At 42.6% G+C, this 18,901-nt stretch overlaps 1 protein-coding gene across 1 annotated transcript in view; it reads right to left on the reverse strand.

Moving 5' to 3' along the window:
* The window catches only part of LOC107117484 (cadherin-19-like), a 73,490-nt gene that overhangs the window by 43,144 nt on the left and 11,445 nt on the right, over nt 1-18,901 (reverse strand). Inside the window, exons 3-5 of the mRNA XM_015419610.1 lie at nt 7,180-7,281; nt 4,338-4,502; nt 1,373-1,557 (exon numbers count right to left, since the gene is read on the reverse strand). Of these exons, the coding sequence (XP_015275096.1) occupies nt 1,373-1,557; nt 4,338-4,502; nt 7,180-7,281 (452 nt within the window). The remainder of the gene's footprint in view (nt 1-1,372; nt 1,558-4,337; nt 4,503-7,179; nt 7,282-18,901) is intronic.

Here is an 18,901-nt window from a genome sequence, read left to right on the forward strand (position 1 = left end):
GTTCTGGAATTATTTGAATATCACATTAAAGATGATGAAGATATTGATTATAATTTCAGTATTTTATTTTGTACTCCATTAGTATTTAAATAATCAGTAAGAATAAAATTCAGATTTAGATAAATAATTAAGACAATCTCAGGATTAAGACAATATTTAGGTTTTTATTATAGAAGTCCATTCAACCGTTAAAGATGTATTCTCTTTTATCATTAATAATATATCATTGCTAATTTTAAGAGAGTTTTTGTAAATTCCTTAAAGAGAGAATCGAACCCAAAATTCTGTAATATTGATGCTTTATTGTTTCTATATTTGAATTATGTAATACATTTGGTAATGCATATGAGTTTACTTGTTGTATGTAACGATTCATAATATTTAACAAACTTGATGAATCTATATTTTCCCCCTCCCCTTCTTCCCTTCTGTATTGCCCCTTTTTTCTTCTTGAGAAAATAATTAAAAATAATTAAACAATTAAAAAGAAGAAAAAGATCTCCACCTCCTGAACCAGCATCAGTTCTATCTTGTCCACTGGGGCTCCTCCCCTTCCCAAACTCCACCCTCCCCAGACCTTCTGAAATTTTCCAACTCAAAGTTGGCAACCTTATCTGAAGTGATAGTAATTTCAAAAAGTAATTTGTTATGATACAAAACACATGAAGAAGTGATATCTGCAATACATTACAATGCCAACATGTCTGTTTGTGAAGTACGTTTTGGTTCTAACTATAAATCTATCTGAATGGAAGAAAAATCCCTGAAATTAGAGGATGGTCTATCCAGGCATTAAGAATCAACATTTTTTTGCCCATTGATGACAAATCTATATTAAAATAATTAAACTAGCTCTTTTTCTGCATGCTGCAGCTACTCCTAGACTCTGTTTTTAGGAGAATGGGCACTGGAAATCCATGATAGTGTTGATCATCCTTTCAAATTTATTTTATTTGCAGTTGCAGCAAGTAAAATATTGGATTGGGAGTTGGGACCACTGTGCTAGAGAGTGGTTACCTTTCCCTCTCATATATGTACTCATATAGAAAATGTATGGGTATGTTATAACCTATCACAGCAAATAGCTGAAGGGGTTGGGGGATTTCTCTGAGAGAGGTTTGAATTGTTTCTCCCAAGGCCCAACTGTAGTTTTGCTCCAATATGATTTCTCCACCCCTGCAACTAAAATGATTTAAAGGGATAAAGGATCCAGTCATAGTCTCCAGTATGCCATCTAGTTTGGCCCTCAGAAACTGGCTTTTATATGCATATATAGCTCATCACAGGCAGCAAACAATATTATAACAGCCAGAGTATTTGACCATGCTATTAGTTTTCATGCTATTTCTTTAAGTATGCCTTGGTGACTCACCTTCTTTAATATGACAATTCCTTCTTGAGTCTTATTGTTGCTAATGATGTAAAAGACGTGAGAAGCATGTCCTTCTATTTCATATTTCATTGCTGCATTATCTCCTATGTCACTGTCTTCTGCCATGATTTTGCCTACAGTGGTTCCTATGGGTGCCGCCTCAGAGATACTCATATGATAACGTCCTTAAAGAAACAGCTGTCAGTATGGTGACAGTCTCAACAAACTCTTGAACATCAACATGAGAACAACTAAGAATAAGCCACTCTAGAGTCCTATGGTTAATTGGTCACATGAAGAATGACAGTTAAGAAACTTTTCCTTTAGCTCCTCTTACAAAATCCTTTCTTTGGTGAGACCTGTCATATCAGTCTTCACGGATTTGTTCAAGACAACATATTCCAACTGCACTTTTCTGTTTGTCTTAAGTTTTCTTTATGTCTGAATAAAAGGATCAGGGCATGAACTAACTAGCATTATTGTACAGCAAACACATTTCTCAATATGATTCAATATATTTTTCTAGTTGTGTTTTTATTTGGAAATATGTGTCCTGTATAAAGAATGGGTATTACAAGTGTTTTGAAACACTGGACTGGAAAACAAAATCAGCATCCATGCTGATGCTGTTGTCCCCCCCCCCCTTCTCAGTATGTGCATCATCGCATACTGCTGTAGGAAGCCCTCAGTGTGAAGATGCGATTAATTGATCCTCCATTTAATCAAATTAAAAACAAACAGCAACCCCCCCGACTCACTTATGATTGCGTCTGATCACGCAGTGGGGGGCTATGTCCGCAGCTTCAAAGAACTGTGTGATTGCGCAACTGCGGGTCAATTTCCTCCAGGGTAAATACCCTCATTTCCCCCATGCGTTATCTTGCACTTGTCACCACAACCTATAGACACATTGCTCTGAGACATTTTGTATCAACAATCATAAAGAATATTTAAGCTACTATCCCCAAAAGAGACAGAGAAAGATACTGGGATTAGATTATCCATAGTAAATTAAAGCCCCTCTGCTCAGCATGAGCAGAGAGACAGGGTGGCTCAGAGCCCTGACAACCAACACCCAAACTCCAGCAGGGAAGTGGAGTTCACAATCAGGAGGAAATGCATGAATGTACTGTGCTATTCCGCTTTTAAGAAGTTCCCTGCGATGCTAACAGCCAACAGAAAAAACAGTGTGGAACTGAACATATATATAGCTTTCTGATCCCAAAGAGCAGAGTGGGAACAGCCATCAGTGCCTGTTAAGCTTTGGAGGGGTCCTACTGGTTTTCCAAGGCTGGAGAGTTCCACCCTCCTGTTACCTTGTAGTTTTGTAAACAGTTTAATTGAGTAGAGACAATCTGTCTGGAAATGTATCCATTAATGAACCATCACAAACCACCATGAACAGCACCAAAGTTCATGGAATGTTCGTATTGGGCACCCTTCCATGAACATTCCTTTGTGAACCATGAACCAGCCAAAATTCATGACAAACTTTAATTTGTGAGCTAGTTAGCCCATTCCTAATTGCAAATAGGGTAAAAATATTCACCTTGTCTTACCACAGCTATTCTACAAATTTCAACCTGTTTTCAATGGCTTTAAGTGTTATAGGTCCCAAAGAAAAACCTTGAGAACTCTAGGTTTTTTGTAGGGTTCAGATCTGTTTGTCTTCCAACCCGAAAACTCTTTCTAGGGCACCACTTGGAGGACTTTTATGCCATGAAGGTAATGTATCTTTGAATGGGATCTCAAACAGGTAAAATGTTTATGATGTAATCTCTGTACACTAATCTGGTATTAAGCACATGTCACCCTTGTTTGGTTTACTTCTGAGTAAGTGAGCGTAGCACTGCTCTATGATAAATTGGCAATGGGGTGCTACCAGAATGTGGATGACACATACTACTGAGTTGGGAGTGTTTGTGGAAATCCTGAACAGTTGTCAAGAGAAAGTAGTGGGATGGATGGGGACCAATAAACTGAAGCACATTCCAAAGAACACTGAGCTGCTATTGGCTACTGATACCACCACTCAAGGACTGATGGGTCAACCTGTTGTGGAAGGGGTTGTACTCCTCATGAAGGAGAAAGTTCATTGCCTGGGAGTACTGCTGGAGCCTAGCCTACAGTTTGCGACTCAGGACTCTTCTGTGGTATGTAGCACCTTTTGAGAGCAGTCTGGTATAGTGGTTAAGAGTGGCAGACTCTAATCTGGAGAACCAGGTTTGATTCCCTGATCTTCCATATGCAGCCAACTGGGTGACCTTGGGTCGATCACAGTCATCTCAGAACTCTCTCATCCTCTCCTACCTCACAGGGTGTTTGTTGTGGGGAGAGGAAGGGAAGGGCATTGTAAACTATTCTGAGACTCCGAGTGAAGGGCAGGGTATAAATCCAACTCTTCTTCTTTTATCAGCTTTGCCTGATATGAAAGCTATGGCTGTTCCTCAAAAAGTGTTCCTCTAGTTATGGTGATGCAAGCTCTGATCACATCCAGATTAGATTACTGTAATGCACTTTACATGGGGCTGCAGTTAAAATCTATTTGGAAACTTCAGTTGGTCCAAAATGTGATGTCCAAATTACTCTCAAAGGCTGGATACAAGGAATGTGCTGTACAATCTGCACTGTCACCAGATCATTTCTTTTTATCCAGGCTTTTAACAGAGAGGGGTATCTTTTACAGCTGTTTTTATGGTTTACTTCTAGTTTGAGGATTGTCTTATCAACATAATTTTATACTGCTGATGTTATTTTATGCTGCTTTATTCTGTAGTTTTTATGGTTTGTTGTTATGTTATGGCAATGTAATTTTGTGAGCTGTCTCAAGCATGTCTCTGGAGAGGTGGCATGTACATTTTCTAAATAATAAATACATTAATGTAAAATGCTGTCTATGTACTGCCGTTTATTGTATGTAAAATATTGAGAATTATCCCCCAAGCTTAGATGATTTTCTACTCACGGTGGGGAAATCGTGGAGGGTTGTCATTAACATCTGAGAGGTTGATAGTTACAGTTGTTGTTGCTAAACGTCCACCCATTTGACCAATCATGTCTTGGACTTGGATGACAACAAAATACTGATCTATTGTTTCTCTGTCCAATGGAGAAGATGATCTTATCACTCCTTAAAAACATATAAAATTAATGTGCTAAAAATATTTCTTGCAGTAACTTTTCTCCTATACTGTCATAAATATATATTCCACATCTTTGTTTGCAGTCCAGGCATGGTACTTCATATTCACCAACAGGCTTCCACATGTGAACTATTTTCTGCTTGCATGTAGGCTGCAGGAAAGATAATCCCACAACCAGCAAGAAAAGATGACATGGATGGCACCCCGTACTGGGACTTTGTGAGTATTAACTGGGGGATAGAAGGTCAGTTCTAGTAGGTAACAAAACCACCAGTGTCAACCACCAGTTCACCAGGAAGATCCCTGTGTACTACAGTGTTAGCCATTTGTAAGCAATTCTAAGCAGCTTTAGGGTTTTCCCCCCTTTGTAAGCTCAGTTGTCCTTTGCTCTCATTTTAAATGTGTCTAGAACACATGGATTCAAAGGAAATCAGTAACATTAATCCTATATTCTTCTGTAAACGCTTAACAGCCTACAATGATGAGATGGCTAGTTAAATGAGTGTTGGACTAGGACTAGACTGTTGGGTTCCTTTTCTTTTAACCAAAAAATAGCTTTGAAAAAAAACTAAAGTGTGCATGGAGGAATGGAGAAGGAAGAGACGGTGGGAATGCTTGAACCCTTTCTCTCCAGTTGTTGTTTTTTTCTGATTAAAGTCCTGTGAGTGATCACCACTGTCCTGGGCTGCATCAGGGAAAGGGGGAAATGAGGAAAAATCCTTCCACAATAATTTGCAAATACCAATTATCACAAAGACAATATTCTCAGGGTTTTGAATGTGCATCCGATTTTTATGGCTTTGAAGGTGTATTTGATTTTACATAAAATCCTATCCTGTCCTTATATATCAATGTGTTTTTGCATGGCAACATTCTATGCTTGCCAAAATCAGTTGGCTGTCTGAACTGCCCATCAGAAGGTGTGCCTGAGTCCCGCCCACAGAGCCAACTCCCACCAAAACTCAATCCAAACAGTTTACTTCAGCAGCCGAGCAGCCATTTGCCTGACTAGCCTTCTTCAGTCATCAGGAGAAGATCAGCGGAGGAGCCGCTGCAGCCATTTGCCTGCTGACCATTCTTCAGCCCTCGGGAAAGCCTTGCAGCAGGAAGGGCCCATCTTCCCCCCCAGCTGGATTCTGAGGTGAGCCAGCAGGGCCTGCCTGGGGGGGAGGGCTGCGGATGGCCTACCTGGGCAGGGGGGGCTGCCTGGGGGTGGGGGGCTGTGACTGGCTACCTGGGCTGATGGGGCCTGTCTGGAAGGTGGGAGGCCTGCGGCCGGCCTACCTGTTTCCCTGAAACCATCCAGCCCTAAACTATCTTGCTGGAAAACATTCCTCAGCCACACTTCTCTACCATAAATGACAACTTTCAAAACTATAGACATTTCACAACACTCATTTTCCAAGACTCTTCCTTCTCATTCCCACATAACCTACTGAGACTTTCATCACGACCACTCACTTTCAACCCACCTTCCCTTGAGACCTCTGCTCTAACAGGGTGGACAGTGCGACCACAACCACATTGAATGACATGGACATCCAACATAAAATGACTTTAGAGACTGCCCAGTTGTTGACACTACTCCACAGAACCCTGTGTGCAACTTTTTCTGGCCCACATTATGTGACCTTGGACACTGGCTATTGTGTAACATAAGGTGTGACGACCCCTTAACTGGGGAGGTCTGGCTTCCCTTTAAAGTGTTCTTTATGTTTGGTTCTACTGTGTATATATGGCTGCCACCAGGAAATTTAAGGCTTTCCAAACCTTTATACTTTCTTTTGGCTATCACTGGGTAGGTAGGTCGAGGTTTTAGGCTTTCATGAGGGTCTATGTGTTTCCTGAGAAATTTCTTTCAGAACTGGTATTTTAAATAAAAGTATATTTATTGATATAATTCGTAAATAATATGGTAGAACACTGTAACTAGGAATGGGTAAATACTAAACAATTGCTTTGGGTATTTCACACACTTTTCTCTCCACTGTCAGGGATCTTGGCATGTAACCGTGTAACTTTAACTCAAGGTCATGTAAGTTCACTGTTTCTCTCCAAGACATACAGCCTTTCCTAAACTTTGTCTTCAATTACTTTCATTTACATTTTACTATTCTCTCAGAACAACCTCAGCTGTTCCTAACTGCACACACACAGACTGCTTCTCTCACAGACTTCAGAATGAACTAACTAACTTAACAATTGTCTTTATCAACTGTCAAAACTGTAACTGTCACTCTTGACAGACATACATTTTCATCCACTCAGAAACCCTTCCAAAACCCCTCCCCCTCTCTGTCAATCACCAATCACACCACACTTGTCTCTTCAATCACTCTATCACAGCCACCATGCAACCAAACTTTTAAAGACACACACACACACATAAAACAAGGAATCATTACATAAGTTATGTGAGACTTTACTTCCACATTTGTATCTTTCACTTACAGACTGCTAATATTTACTTTACCTCCTTCCAGCCTATGCATTTGTTACACATCACATCTTTCTAGAGCTCGTTGTATTGATTTCACAACAAGCTTTACTGCTAGTAAAATTATAATTTCAAATTGAGTTTGCCATTTTGTTCAGCCTTTTCTGTCACCTAAGTGGCTCCTTAGTGATACTCTAGAAGTTCTATGAAAAGATAACCAGCTATACCTGTTGTTCTCTCCACAGAAAAGTAGGGCTGTCCTTGGAGAATGCTGTAAAATAGGCGGGCACCTGTATGGTCTGAAGCTGTCACCTGAATCACAGAAGTACCTGAGGAAGCACAGTTTCTTATTTGCATTCACATAATGTTTGTTTAGCAGATTTTTTTAAAAAAACTATCTTACATTTTGCATATTTTAAAAAAATCCTATAATATATTTTACATATACTTTCATTTCTAGCTACTTTTTGTGTATGAAAAGTCCCATACACATCTCTTTTATGGATTACCTTTGTTTGATCCATTTTCTCAGACACACAGAGAAGAACCTGCTTCACATCACTTCCAGGGATGTATGAATAGGCATATTTTTTCTTTCTTTCACCCCCCATATGTTGACGCCATGAGCCTTTTAATTTCAGACATTTTCATTATTGGTGTTACTAATATGTTTTTGTGCCATTTTTACACTACTGTGAGTTCAAACTTGTATAAAATTGATCATAAAAATTATGTACAAGGAAACATAGAATGGTACAAAAAACTCAGTTTCAATTTGCATAGGGCGAAGTGCAACTGAAAACAGATTTTTCAAGTCAAAAAAAGGTTTTGCTGCGAAATTTGGCAGTGTCCTAGTGAAGCATGATCTGTTGGGCCCCCAACAAGTCTTCTTCTATGGGATCACTCATTGTTTGTAATCATTTGTCTAAAGATGACCCCTAATTACAAGAATGCTGGAAGCATGAAAATTTCCATCTGGCAAAGGACTTCTTAGATTTTATTTAGTGCAGTACTTTGACATGCATGGTCTTACTTTCTTCTCCTGTAATTCATTTATTTTAATGGTTTTATAGACCCCATTATTTAAGTGATTTATATTCTTTTAAGGGCTTGGATCTAGCACCAGGGTCTGAAGCAGATATGTGATTTCTGTTGGCTCAGGTGCCTAGCACACAACTATTTTTGTCTGACTTGTTGGAGAGGCACTTCTGGTGGGGAAGCTGGCTGCCCAGGCAATGGTGGATGTGGCCAGGAGGAAGGCAACTAACACAGTGGGCAATGTTGTTGAGGTCCTGGGGTGGTTATTGGAGCCACCACCAGTGTTCCCTCTAAGCTGAGTTAGTGTGAGCTAGCTCACAGTTTTTTAGCCTCCGGCTCACACATTTTTGTCTTAGCTCAGGAAGGAGGGCTCCAGAGCAAACTAAATGTATGCAGTAGCCAAATCACCTGCTCACAACTTTAATGCCAGGAGCTCACAAAGGAGAATTTTGCTCACAAGACTCCACAGCTTAGAGGGAACATTGGCCACCACCCAGTCATTTCCTTCCAGCCGGGGTCACTGTGTTGGCCTATGCGTTATTTCTGATAATTATATGTATGTATGTATGTGGTTGCTTACACACATGCACACACCTGGACTGTGGTTGTGAATCCCTATGGGTTGGGAGAAAGCTGCTTGCCTTGAAATGCTGTGACCTGACAAGCTCCTAGCCTGCAGTTTATGCAAATGGAGTTTGACACACAGACACAGCTCAGCTGAGGAAGAAGCTGCATCACCATTGCTAGCAGTACAAAACAACAACTTGCATGGATGTAACCACCATTGATGAACTTTTGGTCAACACGTAACCCTGATATCTGGTTTGCATAAAAAAGGACAGTTTCCTGTTGAATGGTCATTTTATGGCTTGAGAGCAGGCCACATTACTCTACACATCAAAGGTTGCCTTGGTACCATCTTCACACCTTGACCAGATGCCTCTCCTGAGTTAAAGGTTTAGATTTCAACATTGCCCACTCTTCTTAGGTAGGCACATCAGTATTTAATAACCAATAGTATAGAGTCCTGGGACGGACCACAGGTGGGAAGGGCAAGGAGGATGGCATCAATGCCAGCCCCCAAGAGCCCCCCTTTATAAAGTGAGGTTCAACAGTTTGAACCCCGCTAGCCATCTTCTTCCCTAACTAAGTAACTTATAGTCTTGCTGCTATTGTAATCCTTTGTTTCCTCTCTGACCTCATGGACTGCAGCCTAGAGGTCCACACGTGTTCCAACCCTGTGCAGTAGAGTACTTATAGTCATTCTGTTTATTTCACTTATTCTTCGTTGGGAAGATCAAGCCTCTGATCAGATAAGTATTTGCTACTCCCTTCCCCATACCTATAATGTAAAAGTAACTATTTGCTATTTCTGTAATACTGAGGATCTTGTGTGTGTGTGTGTGTGTGTGAATCTGTTTTTGCGTATGTATGTGAATTAGAGTTAGGAAATAAAAGGAACCAATTGCTTTCATCATACATTAGCCTCATCTCCATTTGTAACCGGACTTCCTCCGAGGGTTGCACATCCTGTATACATTGGTAAGCACCACCGAGAAATTAATATTTCATAAAGCCTCTGCTGTACATAAAGCAGTTAGGCTAACAACTGTTTCATCCTGACAGGGTCCACCTCTCAGACTGGAGCCAGGACACTTGGCTGCATGGGATTGGTCATGAACTCGGAGCTTGGGTGCAGCTGTAGGAGCTTTGGCAGGATCCAGGGGGTCCTTGCCCACCCCTTGTGGCAGTATCAGCATGGGGCCAGATTTATTTCAAGGGAAATATGGCCTGTGTGCCTATTTCTTCCACCTTTGGGGATCCCCTTAAAGGATTTTGTGGGGAGGGTTTTCAGGGGAGATGCCCAGCAGGGGCGCTGTCAAGACACCCTGACTGCATTGAGTCCCTACCTGAGTTGGCACCGCAGCCAGAGGCGCGGCATTGCCAGAGCCAGAAGCTGGCCCCTCTAACTCCTCAGGAGTTGACAGCTTGCCACCACCAGCACCTGAGCCCGTAAACCCCACACCTGGTCCTTCAGCAGCCGATGAGGTACAGGTACAACTAGGGAGCCCACCTGACTCACCTCCATGGGTGGTTCAGCTGAGGTAGCAGCTCTGCAGAAACTTAGCCACCCACTGCCGAGACACACGAGTCCTGAGTATTAGCAGGAGTGCTGCCACCACCAAGGGAAGCCCTGCCGGAGGCCTACTCAGGATTGGACTCCCCGTGGAAGCAAGGAGTCACCTCTGTGCGGACCTCACATCCACTTCCAGCTCCTGCTTCTCAGAGCCTCACTCTCGCTCAGATTCCTGGCTTCCTGAGCTCTGCTTCAGACGAGCTCTCTTTCAGACTCACGCTTTGGCTCTCGCTCCAACTCTCCTGGCAATGACCTCAGACTGGACCTGACTCCTGCCTCTCAGCCCAGACCAGCCAGTGACACTCTGTCTATCTGTAACCAATAATGTTGGAGACATTTTCTACTCCAATAAGGTGTTGTTTGGTTCTTACATGCATGTTGAGTTTACCTTGCCTTCCTCCTAGCCTTCAGTGCTAGGTCTGCAAGCAAGCCATGATATTAGGCATATTTTTGTAGAATAATATCCACATAGTTAAGTAACAATAGCTCAACTGAACCTTGAATTCCATATCTGAGACCCTCTGAAATTTTCCAAATACAGTTCTGATCCATGAACCTATGAAAGAATTCATGCTTGCTTCTTTGAATCTGCTTTAGGTAGGCTCTATTTGTTTTTAGTTGAGAGAGAGAGAGAGAGAGAGAGAGAGAGAGAGAGAGAGAGAGAGAGAGAGAGAGACTAGACACATTCTCTCACACACAGACGAGAGAGAGACTAGAAACATTTTCTCAGACCCATACAATGGAATGAATGGGGGGGGGGTGTTTTTACCACATACCTAGTCACTCAGAAATTTGGCCCAACACCTACAAATTACCATTTCATCTTTCAGTAAGAAGGGAAAGCCAGGCCAGGAGGATTCATACAAATATATATCTCACAAGTGTTGCCAGGGTCCCCCTTCCTGGATGGTATGCTGGCTGCCTGACTCCATCTTGGCTAAATTCACTTTGGCAGCCATTTCAGGAGCTAACAATGCTATGGTTTGGAGAAGGTGAGGTCAGCCTGTGCTAACAATCGGCTATGCTAACAATTGGCCAAAATGTTGGGCAGGAGATGATTCACTGATGGGACCTCTGCATGCCTGTCTATTGCTACAGATCTTGCAAAGCCAGATTTGTACCTAGATCTATCAATGTAATTTCATCAGCAAGGGCAAGTCTTCATGAGTACAAAAGGCTAGACTACTGTAATGTTTGGGGCAACTTCGGAAGCTGCAGCTGGTGCAAAACGCGGCAGCCAGGTTGCTGATGGGTCTCACCAGGTGGGAGCACATCCAACCTGTGCTGAAGTCATTGCACTGGCTTCCAATAACGTTCCGGATTCACTTCAAGGTGCTGGTTTTGAACTTTAAAGCCCTAAATGATCAGAGGCCTGCCTACCTGAGGGACCGCCTTTCCCCATACATTCCCCCAAGAGCACTGGGGTCTGGAACACAACGCCTGCCCCACCCCCGGGCCTAGGGATGCCAGGTTGGTGGTAACCAGGTCCAGAGTGTTCTCCCTGGTGGTGCCAATGCTGTGGAATGAGCTCCCCAATGAGATTAGAGTTCTACAGGACCTCCAACAGTTCTGTAGAGCTGTGAAAACTGAGCTGTTTCACCAAGCGTTCAAATAAAAACTGACTGCACCAGTTGGGTGCACTTTACCATAGGATGCTGCCATATTTATTTAGTTTTAACATATTCATTGTATTTTATATTTTGTATTAGCTGGTTTTAAAATATATGTTGTTTTTAAACTGTTTGTGAGCCACCCTGAGCGGATCCAATAAATAAATAAATAAAATAATTACTATGAAGCAGCCAGGTAGGTTTGATTGCTTTTACTGACCTTACCTCAATGCCTCCTAATAACTTGACTCAGGTATGGATGAAGCCTCCACCCTGCCAGCCCTCTTTCATCTACCCTGCTTGGATGCAATCACCTTTTGTTATCTTTCTAGGAAGCCCTCTCTCCCCATTCATTCAAAGTCAGGAAACCCACAGATGGTCATTCTGGACTCACCCTGAATTCCTGGACTTTACATTTATTTCTTTGATATGCTTTTGTGCCTGCTCCTATAACTACTGCTGTTTGGGCAGCCAAAATAGTGTAGTCTTGCTCCTCTGCTGCCTCAGAATACAGAATGAGAATTCCCCATGACACTAAGCTTAATTCCCTCAGATTGGTTGCAGTTCTGGATGAGTGTCCCAAAACCAAGTTAGAAAGTCCACATGTGTCTAAGGATACATGTGAAAGGGAGCACATGTGGTAACAGAAGAAGAAGAAGAAGAAGAAGAAGAAGAAGAAGAAGAAGAAGAAGAAGAAGAAGAAGAAGTTGAAGAAGAAGAAGAAGAAGAAGAAGAGATTGGATTTATACCCCACCCTTCACTCGGAGTCTCAGAGCGGCTTACAAACTCCTTTCTATTCCCCTCCCCACAACAGACACCCTGTGAGGTGGGTGGGGCTGAGAGAGCTCTTTCAACAACTGTCCTTGAGAGAACAGCTGTGCCAGAACTATGGCTTGCCCAAGGTCATCCAGTCAGGTGCAAGTGGAGGAGTGGGGAATCAAACCCGGTTCTCCCAGATTAGAGTCCTCACACTTAACCACTACACCAAACTGGCTCTCAGTTTTTTTTGCTGCTGCAACTTCTTTCTTGGTGTGAGGGCATTTGTTTAACCCCTTTCCCCGGCTCTGAGAAGGGTTATGGAAGCAAACTCACTCAGAAAGCTAGAGCCCCCCCAATAAACTTACCAAAAGAAAACCATATTTTCTTTAGTCTACAATCTTATACGCACTTGAAAACAAATCCTAAAGAAAACTCTACTCCCCTGTTCAACTCCAATTCGAAATAATTTTTGAATATATTAAATAACACTAGTCCCAATACTGATACTTGTGGGACTCTACTGCTCACTTACTTCCATTGCAAGAACTATCCTTTTATTCCTGCCCACTTCTTCCAGTTGGCTAACCTATTTTTAATCTGTACGAGGACCTGTCATTTTATTCCACTACTGCTAAGCTTACTCAAGAGCCTTTAATGAAATATCTTGTCAAAAGCCGTATTTTCTAGCATCATTGCAAGGACAGGGGAATTCGTCGACTCTGATTGTTGTTGGATCTGGCTCCACTATCAGTGACTGCCCTGTCATCTGCCCCACCAGCCCCACTGGATACCAGCCACCACTGATTATGTTTCAGAAGTAATTTCCCAGTTTGAAAGAAACTGCCAGTAGAAATAATTCTGGCTGAGTTGATATAGTTACTGCAGTAACTACATCAGTAACATCCACCATGTTAGAATTCTCTTGGTTATTTGTTTAATTATGTTATTTATGCTCTGCCTTTCTCCCTGAGACTCAATGCAGATAAGTCATTATGATCAGTAGGATGGGGACTCCAATAAACGGCACAATAAGATTTGGATTGCAGAAATCTGTAAACAAGCAGAAATCTGAAACAGCTGTAACAGAGCTGTATTTAAACATTACACATTAAACAGTGCAGAAATTACATATTAGGACCACACAGTAACAGACAGTACACAGTAGAATATTTCACAGTCCCTATCCCTTTACCAAAGCACCTTTCTGAACAACTTCATTACAATAAAGCCCTATTATCTGTGTAAAAAAACCCTCCCAAATAACTGAGTTTTGCATAGAATTCATGAGAGTAGGAGCATTCCTAACCTCATCAAGTGGGCCATTCCATAAGGTGGGGACAATAACAGGAATGTTCACATTATCTCATTTTCAAGGTGGCACCTGCAGGAGGCTCTGCTCAGATGAGCAAAGCAGTTGTTGGTTTTGCCCATTTTCAAGGTGGCACCTGCAAGAGGCTCTGCTCAGATAAGCAAAACTGTTGTAGCAGAGCATACGGAGAGATATGGTCCTGCAGATATAAAGGACCAGGGCCATGAAGGGCTTTGTGTGTGATAACCAAAATCTTGAATCAAGCCTGGTGACTGATGGGCAACCTATTGAGTGACTGCACAATGGGAAGAATATGCATACCCTGTCTAGCTCCCAACCAGTCAGATGTTGAACTGGAAGTTGTTTTATTGAAAAATAATAAAAGAGCAAAAAACACACAACACCCACTTTAAGCACACAAGCTAGCTAAGAGGAAATCTGAGAGGAGTGGAGAGAGTGAGGGAGTTTCAAAGAGGTGATATTTACCAGTTTAGAGATTGAGGTCCATGGAGAAGGCTGTAAAACGATCAGCGTTTCATGAAGTAAGAATGGAAGGAGGCCCACATGGAAGTGGGGATGTATGCATAGTGCCCAGAAAACACACACACTGCTATGGTGTAGCGTGCTGTGATTATAGGACAAAATGCTTCCTGAGGGCATTATGACATGTCTGCCTCCAAAACAATGACTTTATGGCTTTCTCAGGGATGGATAAAGATTTGGGCAAAACCTTGATGGGTTTCCACTATGTCAACTAAAGATGTTAATGCTCTTTGATGACCCTTGAGTACAGGATGGGAGAAACTACTGGGATGTATAAATAATGTTAAATATTATATGATTAGGGTGAATGGGTGAGAGAAGGCATCGATGGATATGGATGAGGTTAATTCAAGGTGAGGTACTGTTTTCTTGGGAGACCCACTGTTGTCAACTTTGCATCTCTTTAAGGTGGGGAGGAAGGTCAGCCATCCTGGTTCACCTTCCAAAACATATGTCTGGACTTGTCTCTGGCCAGCATCCATTTATTTTTACCAGAACCATTTTGGTTTCACCCTTAGGCCAGGCAGTGCCCTGTACATATGATTTTGAGATGACATTAAATAAGGGTTTTTATCTCTTTCTCTTAGAACTAAAGTGCCCCTCAATGCGAGGAGGGGTCTAACTGCTAACAAGTTGATTTTGAGGTAAGTCCCATGTATCATGCATTAAAATAGCCCTGTCTAGATATTACTATGGTATAGATCCAAGTGGCCAAATCAGCCATGACAAGATGAGGGGCCATTTTGCAGGCTAGGATGAGTTGTATGAAAAAAAATAGCAGCTGCATTAACTTGCTTCTCTAGCAGCAATGCTAGATCCACTATAACTCTAGGATCTTAACTCAGACAGCAAGGGTCAGCTGAACTCCATCAAAAAGTGGGAAGCACAATATCCTTCAAGATCTCCACTTTCCAAACCAGAATCAGTTCTGTATTGTCTGGGTTCAGTATCAATTTGTTCACTTTCAGCTATTTGACCACAGCAGTGGGGCAGTGGATCAAGACTTCTACCACAGCACCAGAGGATTTGGATAGAGAGATATAGAGCTGGGTGTTATTAGCATATTGATGACATCCAATTACAAGCTATGAATGATTTCTCCTAAAGGTTTTACATAGATTTTGAATAACATGGGGGATCGATTGTGCCCTGTGGGACCCCAACAAGACTACTTCCACACTCTAAATAGCTTATAGATATCCTTCTGGTGACTTTGAGTCTGATCCTTGAGGAATGATTTAAACCAGTCCAAGTAGTTAGACGGTGTTGTGACCTTGACCTTAGTGCTCTCTGGGGTATGTATGGGAAAAGGCGGTCCCTCAGGTATGTCAGACCCTGGCCATATAGGGCTTTAAAGGTAAGTACCAGAACCTTGAAGTGAATTCAGTATGCAGTACCTTCAGCACTGGCCGGATGTGCTCCCATCTAGGGAGGCCCATCAGGAGCTTTGCCGTGGCATTCTGCACTAGCTGCAGCCTCCGAATTTATGACAAGGGTGCCCCATGTAGAGAGCATTACAGTAGTCTAATCTCGAGGTAACCATTGCATGGATCACTATAGCCAGGTCGTTGCGGTCGAGGAAGGGAACCATCTGCCGCAAAAGCTCGAGACGGTAAAAGGCCGACTTAGCAGTGGCTGCCACCTGGGCCTCCATAGTTAAGGAGGGATCCAGGAGCACTCCCAAACTCCTCACCTCCAGCACTGGCACCAATGGTGCCCCATCGAAGGTCGGGAGTGGGATCCCCATCCCCAAACCACCCTGACTCAGGCACAGGACCTCCGTCTTCATCAGGTTTAGTTTCAGCCAGCTCAGTCTGAGCCAATCAGCCACAGCATGCAATGCCCAGTCCAGATCTTCCAGACTGGAGTCCAACTGGCCACCCAACATCAGATAGAGCTGGGTGTCATCAGCGTACTGGTGACACTTCAGCCCATACCTCTGGGCAATCTGGGCGAGGGGGCACATGTAGATGTTAAACAACATTGGGGAAAGCACCACCCTCTGAGGCATACTGCACTCAAGTGGGTGTCTCCTGGACTGCTGATCCCCTAGCACCACCCTCTGTCCTCAATCCTGGAGAAAAGAAGCAAGCCATTGCAAGGCAAGTCCCTGTATCTCCACATCGGAGAGGCGGTGGGTCACCAAATGATGGTTGACTGTGTCGAATGTAGCCAATAAGTTGAGCAACAACAATACTGTCGAACCGCCTCGATCCAGATGTCTCCGGAGATGGTCAGTAAGGGCAACCAGCGCTGTCTCCATCCCATGTCTTGGGCGGAAGCTGAACTGGAAGGGATCTAAGATTGAAGCGTCATCCAGAAAGCCCTGTAATTGTATCACCACCGCCCTCTGGATTAATTTGCCCAAATAGGGCAAACTGGAAATCGGCCGATAGTTAGCCAATTCATTCCCTGCCTCTCTGTCTAGCTGCCAACACCCAACAGAGGAGAGGGTGCAGAACTAAGCTGAGGGGGTATATAGCATTCTGATCTCATAGAACAGAATGGGAACTCTGTTATTGGCAGCCAACAGTGCCTGTAAAGCTTTGGAGGGCCCCTACTGGTGTTTCCAAGGCTGGAGAATTCTGCGCCACTACTATTGCTTTGAAGCTTGGTTAAACATTTTGATTGAGCAAAGACAGTCTGAAAATGTATCCATTTACAAACCAAATGAAAGTCCATGGAAAGTTTATGCCGGTTGACCTGCCACGAAGTTCAGTTTGCAAACCATAAAGCAGCCAAAACTAATGACAGACTTTACTTTGTGAGCTGGTTCATCCCCATCCCTATTCTCATCAGATCTCAGAAGCTAAGCAGGATGGGCTCTTGGATGGGAGACCACCAAGGAAGACTTTGCAGAGGAAATCAATGGCAAACCACCTTTGCTTGACTGCTTGCTTTCACAGGCCTTGCTGGGGTCTCCATAAATTGGTTGCAACTTGACAGCACTTCACACATACACAAGGAGCTTCTTATTTCTCTTTTTCTATAGCAGCATTTTTATTGGCCTCCCTGTTACCTTGCATATGTACATATATGAAGTACTCTAATAATTATTCATGGGATATAGTTTTAAAAGGTGATAAAGAAGGCTCTGTAGGAAAAATGAAAGCAAGGGTACCGTATCAATCCCTAATTTAATGTGTGCAGGGTGGCTTAAAAGAAATAAAGTCATAACAAGCTACGCATCCGAGACACACGACAGGACTCTGATAGCTTTTCATATTCTTGAGTTCTTTAATGAGCATTTTCCACTGAATAACAGATAGTACAATCCATCTACAGAAGACAATTTTGTTTCTAGTTGAGAATCAGTTTTATCCTAGATCCAAATCTGACTCCATCCCCAAGGGTCTTCAATAAGATTATCCCCATGAAGGAAATATTCTCCAGCAATCTCATTTCATAATGTAGTGTTTATGTCTGACTCATCTTACCTAACTCCTAAATAAAAATACAAGTCAACCTCCCCCACGGGGAAAACAAGACCTAGAGCCACTTCCCATAGGTTTCTGTCATAGAATCACATTATCACATCTTATCCCAAGACACTCTGCTACTGAATGTTCCGCTGATAAATTAGTCAGTGGTGCCCTGAGGATTCTTTGGTGCCAATATAAGCTATCATGCTATCTGTAAATATGTTGATAGAAACGGTGGTTATTTTCAAGGCACCAGGAGAAATTTCTTAAACTATTGGATTTCATATTCTATTTTGTCTGGAATCCTCCTTATAAGTCATTACATAAAGTGTAGGATACAATTAAAGGTCAGACTGGCTCCATAGCAGAGCATTTTCTTTCCATGCAGAGGTTCCAGGTTCAATTTTTGGCATTCCAAGTCCCTTTCTGCACTCTCCTTTTAATCCTTGTTCACTGTGGTGTCCTCCAAGCAATACCACACTAAAATTGAATTCAACCTTATTTTTAATCCATTTCCCTCCATTCTGCACTGAAATAGAGTTCAACCTTTTTAAAAAAATTCTGTGTCCCCCCACTTTTGCACTGAATTACCTCCCTTCAGTGGTCAGTCCTGTTTCAGCTTGCTGTTGCCCTGGGTTATCTGGATGCTGTTTTGCCATGGACTTAAATTGCCTCGACTCACACTGAGAAATACCAGAGTGGCAGGCAAATGTGAAAAGGATTGGGTGGTAGATGGTATAAACCTGAGATCTTAGAGAGCTGCTACCAGCTGAGTAGACAATACTAATCTTGATAGATCAGTTACTTGACTCAATATAAGGTAGCTTCTATGGACTTTGACACAGAGAAAGCAGAAATGCTTAATGCCTATTTTGCCTCAGTTTTTTTTCCCCTAAAGAAGAGAACAAGCTCATCTAGAGATGGTAGTAGGCAAAGCATGGCATCCAGGCTGCTCACTGACATGGATAGAGAGGTAGTTGAGAAGCACCTGGCTGCTTTGAATGAGTACAAATCCCCTGGGCCAGATGGTATGCACCCAAGAATGCTCAAAGAACTTTCTAGAGAGCTTGCAGAGCCTTTGTCCATCATCTTCCAGACCTCTTGGAGGATGGGAGATGTGCTACAACTACT

The sequence above is a fragment of the Gekko japonicus genome, unplaced genomic scaffold, assembly GCF_001447785.1.
Source record: "Gekko japonicus isolate JY-2015 unplaced genomic scaffold, Gekko_japonicus_V1.1 scaffold1088, whole genome shotgun sequence".
Classification (NCBI taxonomy): Eukaryota; Metazoa; Chordata; class Lepidosauria; order Squamata; family Gekkonidae; genus Gekko; species Gekko japonicus.